Source organism: Eretmochelys imbricata, chromosome 2 (genome assembly GCF_965152235.1).
Source record: "Eretmochelys imbricata isolate rEreImb1 chromosome 2, rEreImb1.hap1, whole genome shotgun sequence".
Taxonomy (NCBI): Eukaryota; Metazoa; Chordata; order Testudines; family Cheloniidae; genus Eretmochelys; species Eretmochelys imbricata.
The window spans coordinates 38,847,207-38,863,567 of NC_135573.1; the positions used below are offsets into that span (position 1 = coordinate 38,847,207).

The window sequence follows — 16,361 nt, forward strand, 5'->3', positions numbered from 1 at the left end:
AACTGAATAAGGTCTTGGGGTAAAACATGGCAGCCATTCTGCACTAGAAACACTACAAAATAATGTACTTAGGGGAAAATAAAAAATAACCTATCCAGTTGAAATCAGAGGGGAATTAGACAGGCAGCATGTAAATAGCCTGAGTCAGAATGTGGCCAGGACACCAGGACTAATTATTCCAACTGTTGCTAACAGTGCCAGGTGACCACAGATTTTTATATCTGAAAGAAGTACTGTCCAGTAGCCCTGTGTTCAGGGGTTAGCCTACCTGTGCCAGCTAGTGTGTGTAACAATAGCAATGAAGACAGCACAGCATGGGCTTCAGAATAGGCTAGTGAGTCAAGTACATATCCAGAGTCTATGCCAGGCTTGTACTACCCTGCATTGAAGCCTACGTTGCACTGTGTTCACTGCTATTACCCGCACTAGCTGCATTCAAGCTATCTCAGACAGATTAGCCCATGCAGCTTTTCCTGTGTAGACATATCCTAAGAGAAGACTATCACCTTCTCAGTTACCCTTCACCAGGGGAAGTAATTATGCAGACTTCATTTAATCCCTTTGTAAGTAAGTAAATAAATAAGTAAATGTATGTATGTATGTTACTAACCTAAAGTGTGTTCCCACCCAGTGCACAGTTGTTGGAGATTTTCCCTCAGCGATACTCTTTGGGGTGGCATGTGCACCTCACCTGCCTCGCATCACCATACAAAAAAAGGGGGTCAGAGTTGCCCCCAACTCCCCCCCCCATTGCTTTTTACCAAAAGACTACAATAGGGAGTGGAAGGAGGGTAGGTTGTGGAATGGATACATGTAACATCTCAAAGGAAAACAGTTATTGCTAACAACAGGTTAGTAATCATTTTTCCTCTTCATATGATTGCACATATCCTTTCAACTTCAGGTGACTTTCAAGCAGTTTGATCTGGAGCAGGGGGATTGGAGTCTCCCTGAATAATGATTGGAGGACCACACATCCAAATCTGGCATCATCTCTTGATTGCTGACAGATGACATAATGTGAAGTAAAGGCATGCACTGATGAACAACCAGCCACTTTGCAGATGTTACTCCTGGGTGAAATCTGCGCCACGTGTGCAATGCAGAATTTGTGCAGAATTAATGTTCTATGAAGAAATTCTTTTCCCTGCAGAACTGGCAATGCAGAGCTGCTGGCCAACCTCTAGGGGCCACTGGACCCATGAGAGCCCAGCTCCCCAGCTTGCAAATAGACACTGCCAGGGAGAGGAGCTGGAGGGTTCCAGGCAGCTGCATTTCCCAGCACACCCTGAAAGAAGAAGGCAATGTGCAGAAAACTCCATACAAGCCTTGGACCCAGCATCAGGCTGTTTCTCACGCTGGATCTCTGGGCTATGTGGAGAAGGGGATGTGAGTGTCTGGGCCAGGGGGCCCTGTGACTGTACTCTTGGGGAAGGGGGTGCAGGTGTCTGCCCCCCTAACTGGGCTCTGAGGGGGAGATGGGAAGAGAAACAGGAACTGGGGTGTCATAGGGGTTTCTTTAATTCTCTACTCCTGGGGGAATTTTTTTGTTGTCTGTATTGTTACATACATAGCTGCTGACAGGTATTTTGAAATAAATTACCAAAATAATTGAAACTGGTGTGATTATATAGTGTTATTCTGACAAATTAAATTTGCAGAATTTTGCAATATTGTTCCAGAACATTAATTCTGCACAAATCCTGCAATCGGAGAATTTTTAATTTTTTCTGTCATAGGACTGGAGAAAAATGAGTGATTATCAATTGGCGGGTGGACAGCCAAGGTAGCTGCTAGATGCCATTAGTTCCATCAAGGTCCAAGACCTTGTTGTTACAGATATAACAAAAATAGTCCAGCACATGACGGATCGGAGTCTGGACCAGGGAAATGCCTTTTTGGTGTGACCAAATGGAGAATCTTTTCCACTTTTCCAGGTAAGTAAACCCAGTAGAAGGCTTTCTACTATTTAAAAGTACATCCTGAAGCACCTTTGAACAAACCTTCTCCTGAGGAGTTAGCTCAGAGCATCCAGGCAGTCAGGTGGAGGGGGCAACCAGGGTCCTGAGAGTTCAGGTCTGCATCCAGTGGTAGTGGCAATGCAGCTCTGGGAGACACGGTCAGTAATGTGGAAAACCAATGTTGCCAAGGCCACACTGGAACTAGGAGTATGACTTGAGCGTGGTCCTGCCTGATTTTCATCAACTCTAGACAGAACTGGAACTGGAGAAAAGGAGTGCAGGAGCTTGTCCGTCCAGCGCTACAGGGAAGCATCCATCTGAGACCTTAGACTGTGTGCCCTGCTTAAGGGCAAAAGTGATGACACTTTCTGTTGACTGTTGTAAACACGTCTGTATGGGGAGTCTCCCCCAATTTGAAAATGAATCTGGCCTTGTCTGCGCAGAGACACCATTCGTGGTGACTGGTGAAAGATCTGTTAATCAGCCTGCACGATGGTTTTGAACACCCAGAAGGTGAGAGGCCTTGAGATGGAATGGAGTTGACAATACAGGAGTCCCATAGCCACACTGCCTCCTGGCATAGCACAGTCAAATTGGCCCCTCCTTGCCTGTTCACACAGAACATGGCCACCGTATTGTCTGTGAGTATGATTTCTTCCCTTGATGTGGGGAAGGCAGGCTTGACAAGCTAGCCGGACAGCCCTCAATTCTGACATTTATATGTACAGTTAAATCCTGAGCAGACCATAAATCTTGAGTCTGCAGGGACCACAGCTGAGCCCCCAGGGTCAAAGCTGGTTGAGAAGGAGCAAACAGAACCCCACACACTCATTTGAAGGGTCTGTCCACCAATACAGAGAGGCTAAGATCTGAATGGGCACCTGAACCACCACGTCTAGAGGATAACGAATCAGAGAGTACACAGATACCAGACACCCTTGCAACTTCCAGTGACAGAGCCTGACAAGCCAAACTTTGTAAATCCATGAAGCCCTATGCCCCAGATATCTGAGACAATTCTGTACTGTCATTGTAGGATGGGCCTTCAGGTCTAACACAATGGTCAGCATCATCTGGAATCTTACCTGGGGAAGGAAGGCCTCGGCAGAGTCCAAGACCACGCCTATAAATTCTATCTTTTGTACAGGTGACAGGATTGACTTCTTGTATAGATGAGCAACTCTAGTGGAGTTAGAGTGGATGACTGACATGCCAGACAGTACCTATGCCTTGGACTGGCCTGCCACCAACTAGTCGCCTAGGGAGGGAAATATGTGAACTTCTGACTTCCTCAGGAATGCTACCACCACTGCCATGCACTTTGTGAACACCCATGAAGTTGAAGACAGGCCCAACGGCAGTACTGTAAACTGGCAGTGGCACTGATTTACCAAAAACCTGGAGGATTTCCTGTGGCTTTGATGTGTTGCCACATGGAAATATGTATCTTTTAATTCGAGAAAAGCATACTAGTCTCCAGGATGGGAAAAATGAAAGCCTGTGTAACCATGCAAAACTATTTTCTTCAGGTTTGTTGAGCTGTCACAGGTCCAGAATGGGTCAGAGACCTCCCTTTCGGGATCAAGAAATAATGGATCAGAGGAATAAAACCCCTTTGTTCTGTATAACTGAAGAACTTCCTTTATGGCTCCCAACTGGAGAAGAGGTTGCTTCTTCTCTCCTCATGAGAGTGGTCTCTGAAAAGGGATGGAAAAGGAAGGGAGAAGCACGGATAGAAAGAAACTGAAGAGTGTATCCCAATTCCACTGTGCATAAGACCCACTGGTCTGTAGAGATGTTGCACCAAGCACTTAGGTAGTGAGATAACCAGATGGCAAACTGTGAAGTAGGAGAGGTTGGCAATCCAGAAACTAGTAGGCTGACCTTGACAAAACACATCAAAATATTTGCTTAGAACTCCCAGGCAGTCTAGATGAACAAGTATCTATTGCAGAAGGAGAGAACGGTCTTCTATAACATCTGCTCTCTTTCCTGGCCAGATCTTTCTGATGAGATGTGAAAGAAGGATAACAGTGAACCTACTGAGGACAGAACAGCTTCCTCCTTAGTGCAGATGTATAAATGCCCAAAGACTGAGTGTCGCCCTGAAGTCTTTTAGGCTATGCAGTTTGTCATTTGCCTGCTTAGAGAAGAACGATGACCATTCAAAGGGCAGATCCTGTATCATCTGTGAAGACCTCTTAAGGAATATCCAATGACTGGAGCCATGGGCATCTGCATATATTGTAATGGACAATGCCATGGCTCTAGCCACAGAACCAGCAGGATCCAAACTGACCAGAAAGGAGATTCTGGCCACTAATTTACCCTTATCAACCATGGTGAGAAATTTCTGCCTCACATCCTCTGGCAATTTGTCTTTAAATTTTAATAGATTGTCCCAGAGGCTAATGTCATAGTGTCCCAGCAAAGATTGCTGGTTACCAATCCTGGGCTGCAGACCTGCTGTTGAATAAAGTTTTCTGCCAAAGAGATTCACTTTGTTTGCATCCTTTCCTTTCAGGACTGATGCCTGTTGACCCTGGCATTCTCTCTCATTGGCAGCTGAGAAGAACCACCACCCTGGAAGGGGGTGGGTGAAAAAATGTTCATTTCCCTGTGAGGGGATATATCTGCACTCAGCCCTTTTTTGCTGGGGGGGAGGGAGGGAAAGTTCGAGTCTGCCACAGCATGTTAGTGGGCTCCAAGATAGCTTCATTATTTGGGAGTGTCATTCTAGATGGTTCCACAGAAGCTAAGATGTCAACCAGCCACTGTAAATGTAGAGTTAACAGGTCCTGATGAACTCTGTAATCCTCAGGGGATGATGAGGCACATTCCAACACCACTGCCTCATCATGCGATGAAGGGGAGGAGGACAAAACCAACTGTGGTGGAGCCTCCACCAACTCCTCTAAAGGGAGATCCAACAGACCAATTTTCTCCCGCTCAGTACCAAGCCTGGAATCAGGAATGGTCTTCCATGGGACCTGGCGGGGTAAATCTTGGTGCCTACTCAAAGAAGCAGAGCAGGGAGGGTGTGGCGACAACCTGGAGGCATGCAGAAACCCCCAAAGGGTTCATAATGGCCATTGATAAGGCCACGGAGCCCAATTTCTGCCTAGGCATGGGTCTCTACTTGATAGCCAAGACAGAGCCTCCAGGGTATACCAACAATGGTAGGCAGTAGAAGGGGAACACTGATGTTTGTGGTCCAGGGGTGACATGTAGGAACCGACCTCAGAATCCGCAGATGAAGCCACCTCCTCCAACAAAGAAAGAGCTGTTCCTATGAGTGCAGAGGTTCGATGTCAGGTGCCTGGAGATGGCGGTTCTTGTGAGACAATGGCTGGCTTCCCTGTGGACGGTATCACATGAAGAGGCATGCAGGGAAATGGAGGCACTCACGGTATCATATGCTGGGATGACGACAATAAAGGTATCGTAGGTGCCAGTACTGGGCAAGAAGACTCTTGGACTGCCAGCAAAGCCTGCACAGAGAAACTCAGCAGAGTCTGCCTCCTGAGTACACAGTACCAAGACAGTCTTCTGTATGGTTCAATTAGATGCAGCCACTTCAGAGTTGGTCTCAACAGCACTGGTGCTGGCATCAGAGTTGACAGGATTAAAATCCCAGCAAATTTGACACCAATCCCTAACATGAGTCTCCTCAAGACACTTCAGGCAACTGGAGTGTGGGTCACTCACTGGCATCAAGTTTTTTTCAGGAATGTCAGGGCTTGATGCCGGTGACTGAGGTATGCCCTGGCAATGGGAACTGAAGTGTTTAAAAACACTTCAAAAGAAAACCTATTTCTATTACTAACAAACACTAAAACGAATACCAACTGTACACAAATATGAGGGAAAGATAATTGGAATACCATATTCCAACAACCATTACAGCCAGTAAAACGGAACAAGGAGGGTTCGGGGTGGGTCTGTCCTTTATACCTTTGTGTGGTGGTGTGAGGCAGCAGAGAGCTCATGTGCCACCCCAATGGGTACTGCTAAGAGAAAAATCTCTGACAACCGTGCACTGTGCGCACACACACCTGAAGTTAATGGATATCTGCAATCACTCGAAGAAGAATGCAAACAAGGCCAAATCCACACACTAGGTTCAATAGAAAATCTTATACCAGACCACCACGAATTACATTATCTTTTGATTTAGACAATTATAACTAATTGATTAATTTTCAGAACAGGTTAGATCTTATCACTACAAATCTGACCACTTCTCTCCATGATTACCTGCAAACTCTTCTTCATGGGAAGGTTATTAGAGTTATATAGCCAACGTTTTAATTCTTACAACTGGAATGATTTAAAATAAGTCAATTTTAATTCAAAACAAACAGCAAGTTCCATTCCTGAGGTTACAGAAACGTATACCATCAATACTTACCAAAATCACCTTTTCAAGCTAAAAATTTAAACATTTATTAAGCAACGTATCTAACTGAACATAAGAACTGCCATAAAAAGTCAGGCTACTGGGCGAGATGGACCATTAGTCTATCTCCAAAAGTGGCCAGTACCAGAGCTGCAGTCAGACCAGGGCAATTTTGGAGAGATCCACCGGTCTTTCCATCTCTGCTTCTGGCAGTCAGAGGTTTAGGGTCACCCGAGCATGGGGTTACACCCCTGACCATCTTGAGTAATAGCCACTGATGGACATATCCTCCATGAACTTACCTACTTCTTTTTTTAATTCAGTTACACTTTTGGCTATCACAGCATCCCATGACAATGAGTTCCACAGGCTAATTGTGAGTTGTGTCAAAAAGTACTTCCTCTTGTTTGTATCAAACCTACTGCCTATTAACTTCATCAGTTGACCCCTCGTTTTTGTATTTTGGGAAAGGGTAAATAATGCTTTTCTATTCACTTTTTCCACACCATTCATGATTTTACAGTCCTCTATCATATTCCCCACCTCCCACCCCCATCATCTCTTTTCCAGTCTGAATAGCCACAATCTTTTTAGTGTCTCCTTGTATGTAAGCAGTTCCATACCTTTGATCATTTTCGTTGTCCTTCCCTGAGCCTTTTCCATTTCCACTATATCCTTTTTTCAAATGGGGCAACCAGAACTGGACACAGTATTCAAAGTGTATGCACACCATGAATTTACATACTGGCATTACAATATTTTGTCTTATTTTCTATCACTTTCCTAATAGTTCCTAAAGTTCTGTTAGCCTTTTGACTGCTGCTGGGACTTGAGCTGAAGTTTTCAGAGAACTATTCACAATGACTCAAGATCTCTTTCTTGAGTGGTAACAACTCATTTAAAACCCACCGTTATATATGAGTAATTGGGATTATTTTTTCCAATGTGCATTTCTTTGCACTTACCAATGTTGAATTTCATCTGACATTTTGTTGACCAGTCACCCTGTTTTGTGAGATCCCCCAGTAACTCTTTGCAGTCAGCTTTGGACTTAACTATCTTGAATAATTTTGTATCTGCTACTTCATCATTACAGAAGTGAAAGGTAAAACCAATTTCTGTCATTACTGAGGACTGGGCAAATTGGCAAAGTGATGCATTTATAACTTTAAGAAAAACACTGTAGTCTGGGAAATTTAAACTCAAATTAATTGATTAAAAATGCTGTTTTATCTCTCCATTTATCTAGCTTGCGTTCCCTACATGGAAAGTGATTTTCCGTAGTTGTACTGTGGTTGAGTATGCAATACTACCCTTTCCCCATAAAATCCAAATTACTGTAAATGATTACTGCCTGATCTTATTCTTTGAGTCAAATTTCCTTCTCAGGCAAAATTCTAATGCACATTGTTGGTATTCAACAAACAAATAATACTAACATCAATTTTCAATCTTACCTAATATTGCCAACATATCTGCCTCCACCCCTTCATTTATTTTTTGCTTAGTTAATTCATCTTGTACATAGATCTGTTATAACTATAAATGTGTTTTTTGTTTGCAGTTGGTATACAAAAGGTCAAGAGTAATTCTTCAGATCACCTTTCAGACAGCAGTAATATCATTAATTCTTTAGTATCTCAGGAGTGGAGGTTGATTGAGGACATGCCTTTTTCCGGTAATAAATTATGGTTAGATCATCTAATGCCATGGAGATTAGGAGAGAAAAAAATATTTCCTGTAACTGAAACTATGTCTACATGGCCATGTAGTTCAGACTATGGGGGATGTGAACTGAAGAATGCATTGTATAACTGTTCTGTGTGGACGTTGCTAGTGCAAACTGAAAAGTATCTAGTTCACATTAACATAACCCCATTTGAAGAAGGCTGTGCTAATACGAACTAGGTATCTTTTAGTTTGCATCTGCAGCATCCACGCAGCACTTGGCACACACAATTCAGACAAGCCCTGAGTTCCCTGAAAACTGCATGCTTTAGAAACAAACGTTTGCCATTCTTATGGGTTCACCACGTTGTATACTTGTCATGGAAGATTAGGGTTGGAAGAGACCTCAGGAGGCCATCTAGTCCAACCCCCTGCTCAAAGCAGGACCAACACCAACTAAATCATCCTTGAGCTAAGAGGTAACATTACTAGTGGTGAGAGGCTATGCAGTAGTCACAGCAACCTTCTATCATGATGTAGAGCACGACTCTACTTTTAAAATAAATTGATGTAATTAAGGTTAAGTAAATAGGAAAGTCACTGGACAGTTTCAGTGGGTATCAACATATTGCTGATCAATATTCTTACCAAGTGCATTTTTATTTATTTATCTATTTTTATTTATTTATTTTTCTAAAAGAAATGCACATTGAAAACTCATCCACGGGGTGGTAAAGAAGCGTAACATTATGGATCTTTACAGGTTATTAAATCCAATTTTGACCATTATCCAACTTATCCTTTCAGAAAGATTTGCTATTAATATTATTTAAGTATATTGCTTCTTCAGATAATATTCTGAAAAGCAATGGTATGTTTAATGGTATATTTCCATTTTTCTACCTCTACATATTTGCATATGCTATACATACTCTTCATCTCTGACTGTCTGTCTCCATTGAAGTCTGCAGACTTCTTTCGCTTAGTCTCTGAAGTAAAACTTTCTTCATCCCATTTGTGTAACTGAGCAGAAAAAGGAACAACTGGAATTGGTGGTAGCTTCTCTCTCCAACTTGGACCATCTTGAGCTATTAAAGTTCTTGTTATTCTGAAGACAAAAACACACATTATTTTTCATATTTTTTTTCTTTTTACAACTTAACTTCAATTTTAAAAATATTACTGCCCTTCAATTCTTTCACTAAAATTATTTAAGCAGTTATCAGTAAAGGGACTAATTAAAAAAAAAAATCTGATAGGCCAGATCTACACTATCACTTACTTCGGTATAACTTTCGTCGGTAAGGGATGTGAATAAGCCACCTCTCGACTGATGTAAGTTACACTGACTTAGGTGTGGACAGTACTATGCCTCTTGCGGAGGTGGATTTATTTATGCTGATGGGAGAGCTCTCTCCTGTTGGCATAGAACATCTTCACCAGATGTGCTACAGCGGCGCAATTGCATCAGTGCAGCTGCACTGATGTAGTGCTTCTAGTGTCGGTTTGCTCATAGTGCCCAGTTTAAGTAGCATTGTCCTGAATTTTTTAAAAAGATCCTTAGTTTTTTTTCCTTAGAGTCTTTATGCTCTTTGTTGGTATTTATACAGGTCTTTTCAGCAAAGGAGAAACTCACATAGGCCTGGCAAGTAAAGCATTTAAGCATGTGATTGTTTGGCTGGGTCAGAGCCTCAGCTAGTGCGTATTGAGAGTTCCCAGCCTCTTGCAGGATTGAGCCCTGAGTCCTGCTTAATGTATAAACTAAAACCGAAATTTTTTTTTTTTTTGTTAATTTATCTCAGATGTGAAATTAAAGGCATTGCTTGTAACATTATATACACTAGTTTCAGACACAAATGTACTTTTTACAGCAGTTGATGCCACATTAAATACATACAACTACTTTCTGAAACACTACTGCAACTCAAAGTATGTATTACATTGTATTTTAAGACCTTCTTGCTCTGCAAGTCTCTAATTAAGCATGAATTATTATCCCCATTTAAAAAGTAAAGAAAATATATTTAAAATGGTCTCTTAACTTGATTCTTTTCTTAAAGAAGTGTACTTTCACTGCTCCCAAATTGTAGGCAACTAGTTTATTCCAACCCATAGCAGGCCCAATATAAACCCCATTAAAGTCAATGGGAGTCACCTGATTGACCACAATGGGCTCTAGATTAAGACCTAAATAAATCAATCTAACCTATAAAAAGCTTGACAACACTGCTATACATTTTATAGCATCTTTTAAAAAGAAAATATTAAATATTAATGAAAATGGATTAGAAACTTTTCTAAATTAAGAAAAAAGATCAGGAAGAGCTTAGGAACCAATTAGGTTCTTGAAGGAAAATTCTGCACTGTCCAGTAAATTATGCTACATTCAAATTTTATTTCATAATCTTGCAATCTGCAGGCGTATCAATCCCACCACTGATGCAAAAATATATTATTATATATGACAAATCCTTTTTCATTAAAAGAAACAATTGATATACATCTGAAAAGGATTTAACAATGTTGGATGCAACATTAAAAATGAGGTTGGCATGGAAGAAAGTAATCCAGATTGACATTTCCTGCCCTTGACTTTAGTCTTAAAAATTGTTACAGTGCAGTATTTATACACTGAAGGGGTTTTTAACATTATAGTATAACTACAGAAGATGAACAGTTAGGGCCCAATCCCGGTCTCCTCACTCCCACAAGACCAGAGCCATCCCATGCAATTCTGGGGCTCTACACAGCCCCCCCGTGGTGGGGGTGGGGCCCCAGGCTTCCACGGGGGGAGGGGGGGAGGGTGGGGCTGGCTTGGGGGGAAGGGGAGAACCACCCCCAGCACACACTGGTGGCGTGGCTGAGGCTGGGTCGCTGCACTCCCACTGCCGGTGAGTGCAGGCCCAGCCTGGCTGCAGAGCTCACGGGAGTGGGGGCGGGGCTGGGGCTGGGGCGGAGCAGGGGCAGGGCTTGGCCTGCACTCACCAGCAGTGGGAGTGCAGACACCCAGCCTCAGCCATGCCGCCAGTGAGTGCTGAGGGGAGGGGCTGGGGTGAGGAAGGGGCCCAGGGGAAGAGGTTGGGGGGAGCAGGGGCCTGGGGAAGAGCCGGAGCAGGGGCTGGAGCAGAAGGCAGCTGCGCAGGGCACCAGGAAATTTCCAAATTTCCTGGTGCCCTGCGCAGCTGTGTGCTTTGCATATGGGTAAGGACGGCCCTGCCCAAGACCCTCAAAGGTCTACAAAAAGACTCTATAAGAGGTTGTATGCAGTGCTGCTGTACCAGTGCTGGTCCCAGAATATCAGAGACAAGGTGAATGAGTCAATATCTTTTAATGGACTATCTTCTCTTGGTGAGAGAGACAAGCTTTTGAGATTCTACAGAGCTCTTCTTCAGATCTGAGAAATGTACTCAGTGTCACAGCTAAATCTAAATACAAGGTGGAACACATTGTTTACATAAATAGTTAACATATACTTCAAGGGACCATTCAAGGTGAATTGACCCATTAACACCTCTACAGTCATGGGGCTTTCCCTGAACAAGCGGCATCCCAAGTCTGGGAAACACTGCATTAAAGGATCTTATGATGAACACATCTGGTATGTTTCAGAGTAACAGCTGTGTTAATCTGTATTTGCAAAAAGAAAAGGAGTACTTGTGGCACCTTAGAGAGTAACCAATTTATTTGAGCATAAGCTTTCGTGCATCCGATGAAGTGAGCTGTAGCTCACGAAAGCTTATGCTCAAATAAATTGGTTAGTCTCTAAGGTGCCACAAGTACTCCTTTTCTTTTTGCAAATACAGATTAACACAGCTGTTACTCTGAAACATACCAGATGTGTTCATCATAAGATCCTTTAATGCAGTGTTTCCCAGACTTGGGATGCCGCTTGTTCAGGGAAAGCCCCATGACTGTAGAGGTGTTAATGGGTCTCTAAGGTGCCACAAGTACTCCTTTTCTTTTTGCAAATACAGATTAACACAGCTGCAGACACTGAAACAAAAGAGTTTGGCAGACCACTAGCTTAGAGACCTTTCTGTCAAGAACATCATGTGAAATTATTGTTCTGCTCCAGCCAAGATAGTATTTTGTCATCTAATACAAGAATAAAGTTATGCAGACCCAAGTATTAAGGGCAAAATTCTCAAAGACCCAATGGAAGACCTCAGCTTTAACATTTTGCCCTCCCCATATACATGCATCTCTCATTGAGGTCAGCAGAGTAGAGAGAGGAGGATATTGGGAGTTGATATCTGCCATGCAGAACTTGCAGGAGATTTCTGCCTTAGGTTATAAAATTTAAATCACATATAAAGGAGTAAAATATCCACAACAAAACATGAAATTTTGCTGACATGGATTAAAATCAAATTTTTAATATAGTCCCAGGGAAGTGGCACAAGCCACTAATAACCTATTGTTGACAAGTGGTAGCACAGTGAAAATTAATAGGATCTCTGTGCAGGCTAGAAGATGTCAAACATTGGCACTTCAGGGATCAGGAGTCCTACAAGTTTCATTTTGCTGCTGTCCTCACAGAATACAGAACACAGAATTAAAAAGAAATGAGGAAAACACAGAACAAGAGAGGAGGAACAATACAGTGTGGGTAAAGGACTAATGACAGAACAGTAGAAGAAAAAAGATGGTACATTCACAGGTGCTGAAAGCAAAAGAAAAGTGCCCCCTTCAAGTTCACATTCATGGTTTAATTGTAGAGTGAATACAACAAATGGGAAATGATGTTACTGTGAACACAATTAAGAACAAACAATTGGTGTTTCTGTATATACTTCTAACTCTGAGGCACATAGAAGAGAGGGAGTAGATAAAGGAAAACAAAATAAAAAATCCTATTTTTCCATTCAGCATCTTATAAGAACACAAAAGTCACAAATTGAGGTTACCTATTAACACTGTCATTTGCTGCCTGGATCCCACTGTCTATCTGTAGAACCATTTTATAATCAACATACGCCTGCCGATATCGCTCTATGGACTCATATGCCGTTGCCCGTCGCAGAAGAGGTTTAAGGGAAAATGGATGAAGTTCCAGAGCTCTTGAGAATACAAAAGAAAAAAAGATTACAAGCAGTGCAGGGCTCAAAACAGAATGGTCATGTAAATCTAATGAAGCCATCCAATGATATAAAGAACTATACATAGTACGTCCATTATTTCATTTTGGGGTTATCTTGACAAAATAGGAAAGCAGATCTGGAGTGGTTTATTACCAACTAAAAAGAACCTTCGAAATGGGAATGTAGCCATGTACATGCTAGTATATTTTATTACAATGTATTTAACTTAAATTTGTTAACTCCGTCTGGTAACCTACTTCCTCCACAGTGAACGCATTTAAGGCCCATGATACTTAAAAGCATCTTAATGTGGTTATTCTGCTTAATCTTAATGGGATGATTATTCTGCTTAATTGGTGCTTAGATCTGTGTGGATCTCAAACTTATGCTTGTTCTGTCTGCTTGTTCCTCTAATAGCTTTCAGTTCCTCCATAGTTGTAAAACATGAATAATACAAGCAGTACAACACTGCCTGTTGGCTGTGATCAACAGGCTAGCATACAAGGAAAAAATGGACTGTTTTGGCAGGATGTCTCCCAGATGCCACTGCTGTTGATGCAGTCAAGCACCAAGCTCAGTCTCTAGGGCAGCACAATGAGCACTACTTCTAACTACATGGACTGCTCCAGTGACATGATGGGTTCACAAAAGCACAAAATGCCCACAAAAGCATCACTATTTAAATAGTGTCTTTTGTTAATGGGACAATAGGAGTATTGCGATTTAGAAGATTCTAGGCAGCTAGATGTTAGGATATGTACTCCTGTATATATCTAAATAATGAAGACAGTTGTGTTTAAAAGCTTCCAAGATCTCTTCTACTGCTAAGTACAGTTTAGAATAGCAATTATGCATCATTCCGTAGTACTTACCAAGGCTCAACTACTGCTCTTAACTTTCTTTTAACCTTGAAAACACTAATTTTCAGGTTCATAACACCTAGAAATTTGGTGCGATCTAGAGGGTAGATACAAAGTCAGATGGAAGGGGTGCATTTCTTGGGGACTACCAGCATCTAGGAGGTGAAGCTAGCCAGTAAGCATTTCCAGGGTATAGCTGGAGGATAATGTTAGTCAGCTGACAGGTTATGCCATAGCAGTAATATGGGGAAGTGGAAGCTAGTATAAGGGAGCTACATCCTGCCTTTCACAGACAAAGGGTAAGTTACACCAAACCAAGGCCCTTATGCGGAAGAGGAGCTAAGAGGATTCCTGGCAGCCTCTCAAGAAACAAATATTAAAAGACAAATGTGTAAAACATTTTTGGGGTTTGGTTTTGTTTTTTACATCAAGAATAAAAGCACTATGCCATCCCTGACCTTGCTGAAGTCAATCATTATTAAACCTTACCCATTTCTGTTGTGCTTCGTACAGCAAATCTAATGGACATATACATATTTGTTTAATATTGTTTCTATTTCCGATTCTTCCTAACTTCTGTCTAATTTGTTGTGTCTGCTCATTATGGCAGAAACCATACCTCTCTGTCTATACAGAAAGTGTATAGCATATTATGGGTAGTACCATAAATTAGTATTATACTGATGATGATGATATAGGTTTCCATTAGAGAGAATACAAAACACAGGTCACAGTATTGTTTTCAATGGCAGAGTTATATTCAAAGAAACAGAACAAGCAATTTATTGCTATAATTTTGTAACTTTATTTGGTCAGTAAACGTCTGTCTTTTTCAACTATCTTCACTAATTACAACAAAGTTTAAAGTATGCAGAGTATTAGAAAGTATATGAAAAAAACCTGCTCACTCTTAGAAAACTCCTAAAGCAGATGGTAGACTATATACAATATGTTAGCAGCTTAATTAATAAAAATTCAAAGCTAAATCTATATTATTATATCCAGTTATTAATATTTTTATACTCTAGGGGTGTGTGTGTGTGTGTGTGTGTGTGTGTGTGTGTGTCACATTCTGGGGTGCAATCCAGACCAGTGAAGAGTTCTGTCACCTCTTATCCTGCAACCCCAAGTGCCTCACAATGCCTTGTTACTATGACTCTCTGCCTGGGACACCCACTGTAAGCAACAAACATGCACTCACATCTACATATTGAGCAGCCCAGGTCCAATGCTTTGGATCCTGGAGCCTGCCTGGTAAGGCAACTCCATGCTCTCCACAGGTCTGGTTTGCACTCCAGAACGTTACAACCTGGCATTACAAAAGTGGCTGATGAGAGCTCTGACTGTATGGTATCCTGTTTAACCCCTAAAGCCTTACACTCAATCACTGCTTATGAAATTCAACAGAAATTTTAGGAAAAACAGCAATACTTTAAAAAAAAATGTAGGGTTTTTTGCAGGGGGATTGAGGGTACCTGACCTTCAGCCAATGGTGCCCTACAACAATGCACCATAAGTAGACAGCAGAATTCTAGCTGAGTTTCTGAACACAATTGTAACACAGATTGTGAATATGTTGAGTGTACATGCAAAACAATTTCTACTGTAAACATACTTAAAAATGGTTTCAAACAAGGTAGAGCCTGTTTTCATTTAACGTTAACATTTTGTTCATTTAAGCCTTCCATGCATTTCTATGTACATTTGGGAAGATTTAATTGTCTTTAAACATCAACTTATTCAATATTCTTAAAATTACCTCTCCCCAGTAGTGAGTGATTCATAACATTTTAACAGATAAAGATTCCTGTCAATATGACAAGGAACTAGCCCTTCCTTAGAATGACTTAGTTAAAATAGTATTTTAATAACGATAAACCAATTAAAAATGTTTAATCATCAATAGGAATGTTGTTTCCCTACAAGAAAGAGTGCTGTTTACCTGTTACAATCTTGAATGCAGTCACTGCAGTTGCCTTCTTTAAGGTAACATGCTGCTCTATTTGAATACAAGATACTTAGATCATCTCGACTTTGTACTCCTAAAATTATATGCAAGTACAATGAAAGTTCATTATTTAAATATCATTGAATTAGAATAAAAAAAAGACTATAGTATGTTCTGAGTTACACTGCACTGCTGCAGTTCGCTGATGATGCAAAGCTTCAAGGAGCTTTTTATTCAGTATGTCACCTACAATGCATATAATTATCTTAGTACATAAACATATGCAAACATCCCTGTCACTAAGAATTATCAATCTTTCTATTCATTTCACTCTACTGTACTTTATGTGACTCATTTTGTAAATTGACTTTATTATTCATCACAAAGGAATTTACAGCCTGTCAGTTTCTGTCAGAAATCTGTGGATAGGCTATGAGGATTAAA

General features: G+C 41.3%; 1 protein-coding gene across 1 annotated transcript in view; it reads right to left on the reverse strand.

The window, feature by feature from the left end:
* The window catches only part of SPAG1 (sperm associated antigen 1), a 60,162-nt gene that overhangs the window by 11,881 nt on the left and 31,920 nt on the right, over positions 1–16,361 (reverse strand). The window contains exons 12-14 of the mRNA XM_077809931.1: positions 15,912–16,011; positions 12,936–13,088; positions 8,961–9,136 (exon numbers count right to left, since the gene is read on the reverse strand). Coding sequence (XP_077666057.1) covers positions 8,961–9,136; positions 12,936–13,088; positions 15,912–16,011 — 429 coding nt within the window. The remainder of the gene's footprint in view (positions 1–8,960; positions 9,137–12,935; positions 13,089–15,911; positions 16,012–16,361) is intronic.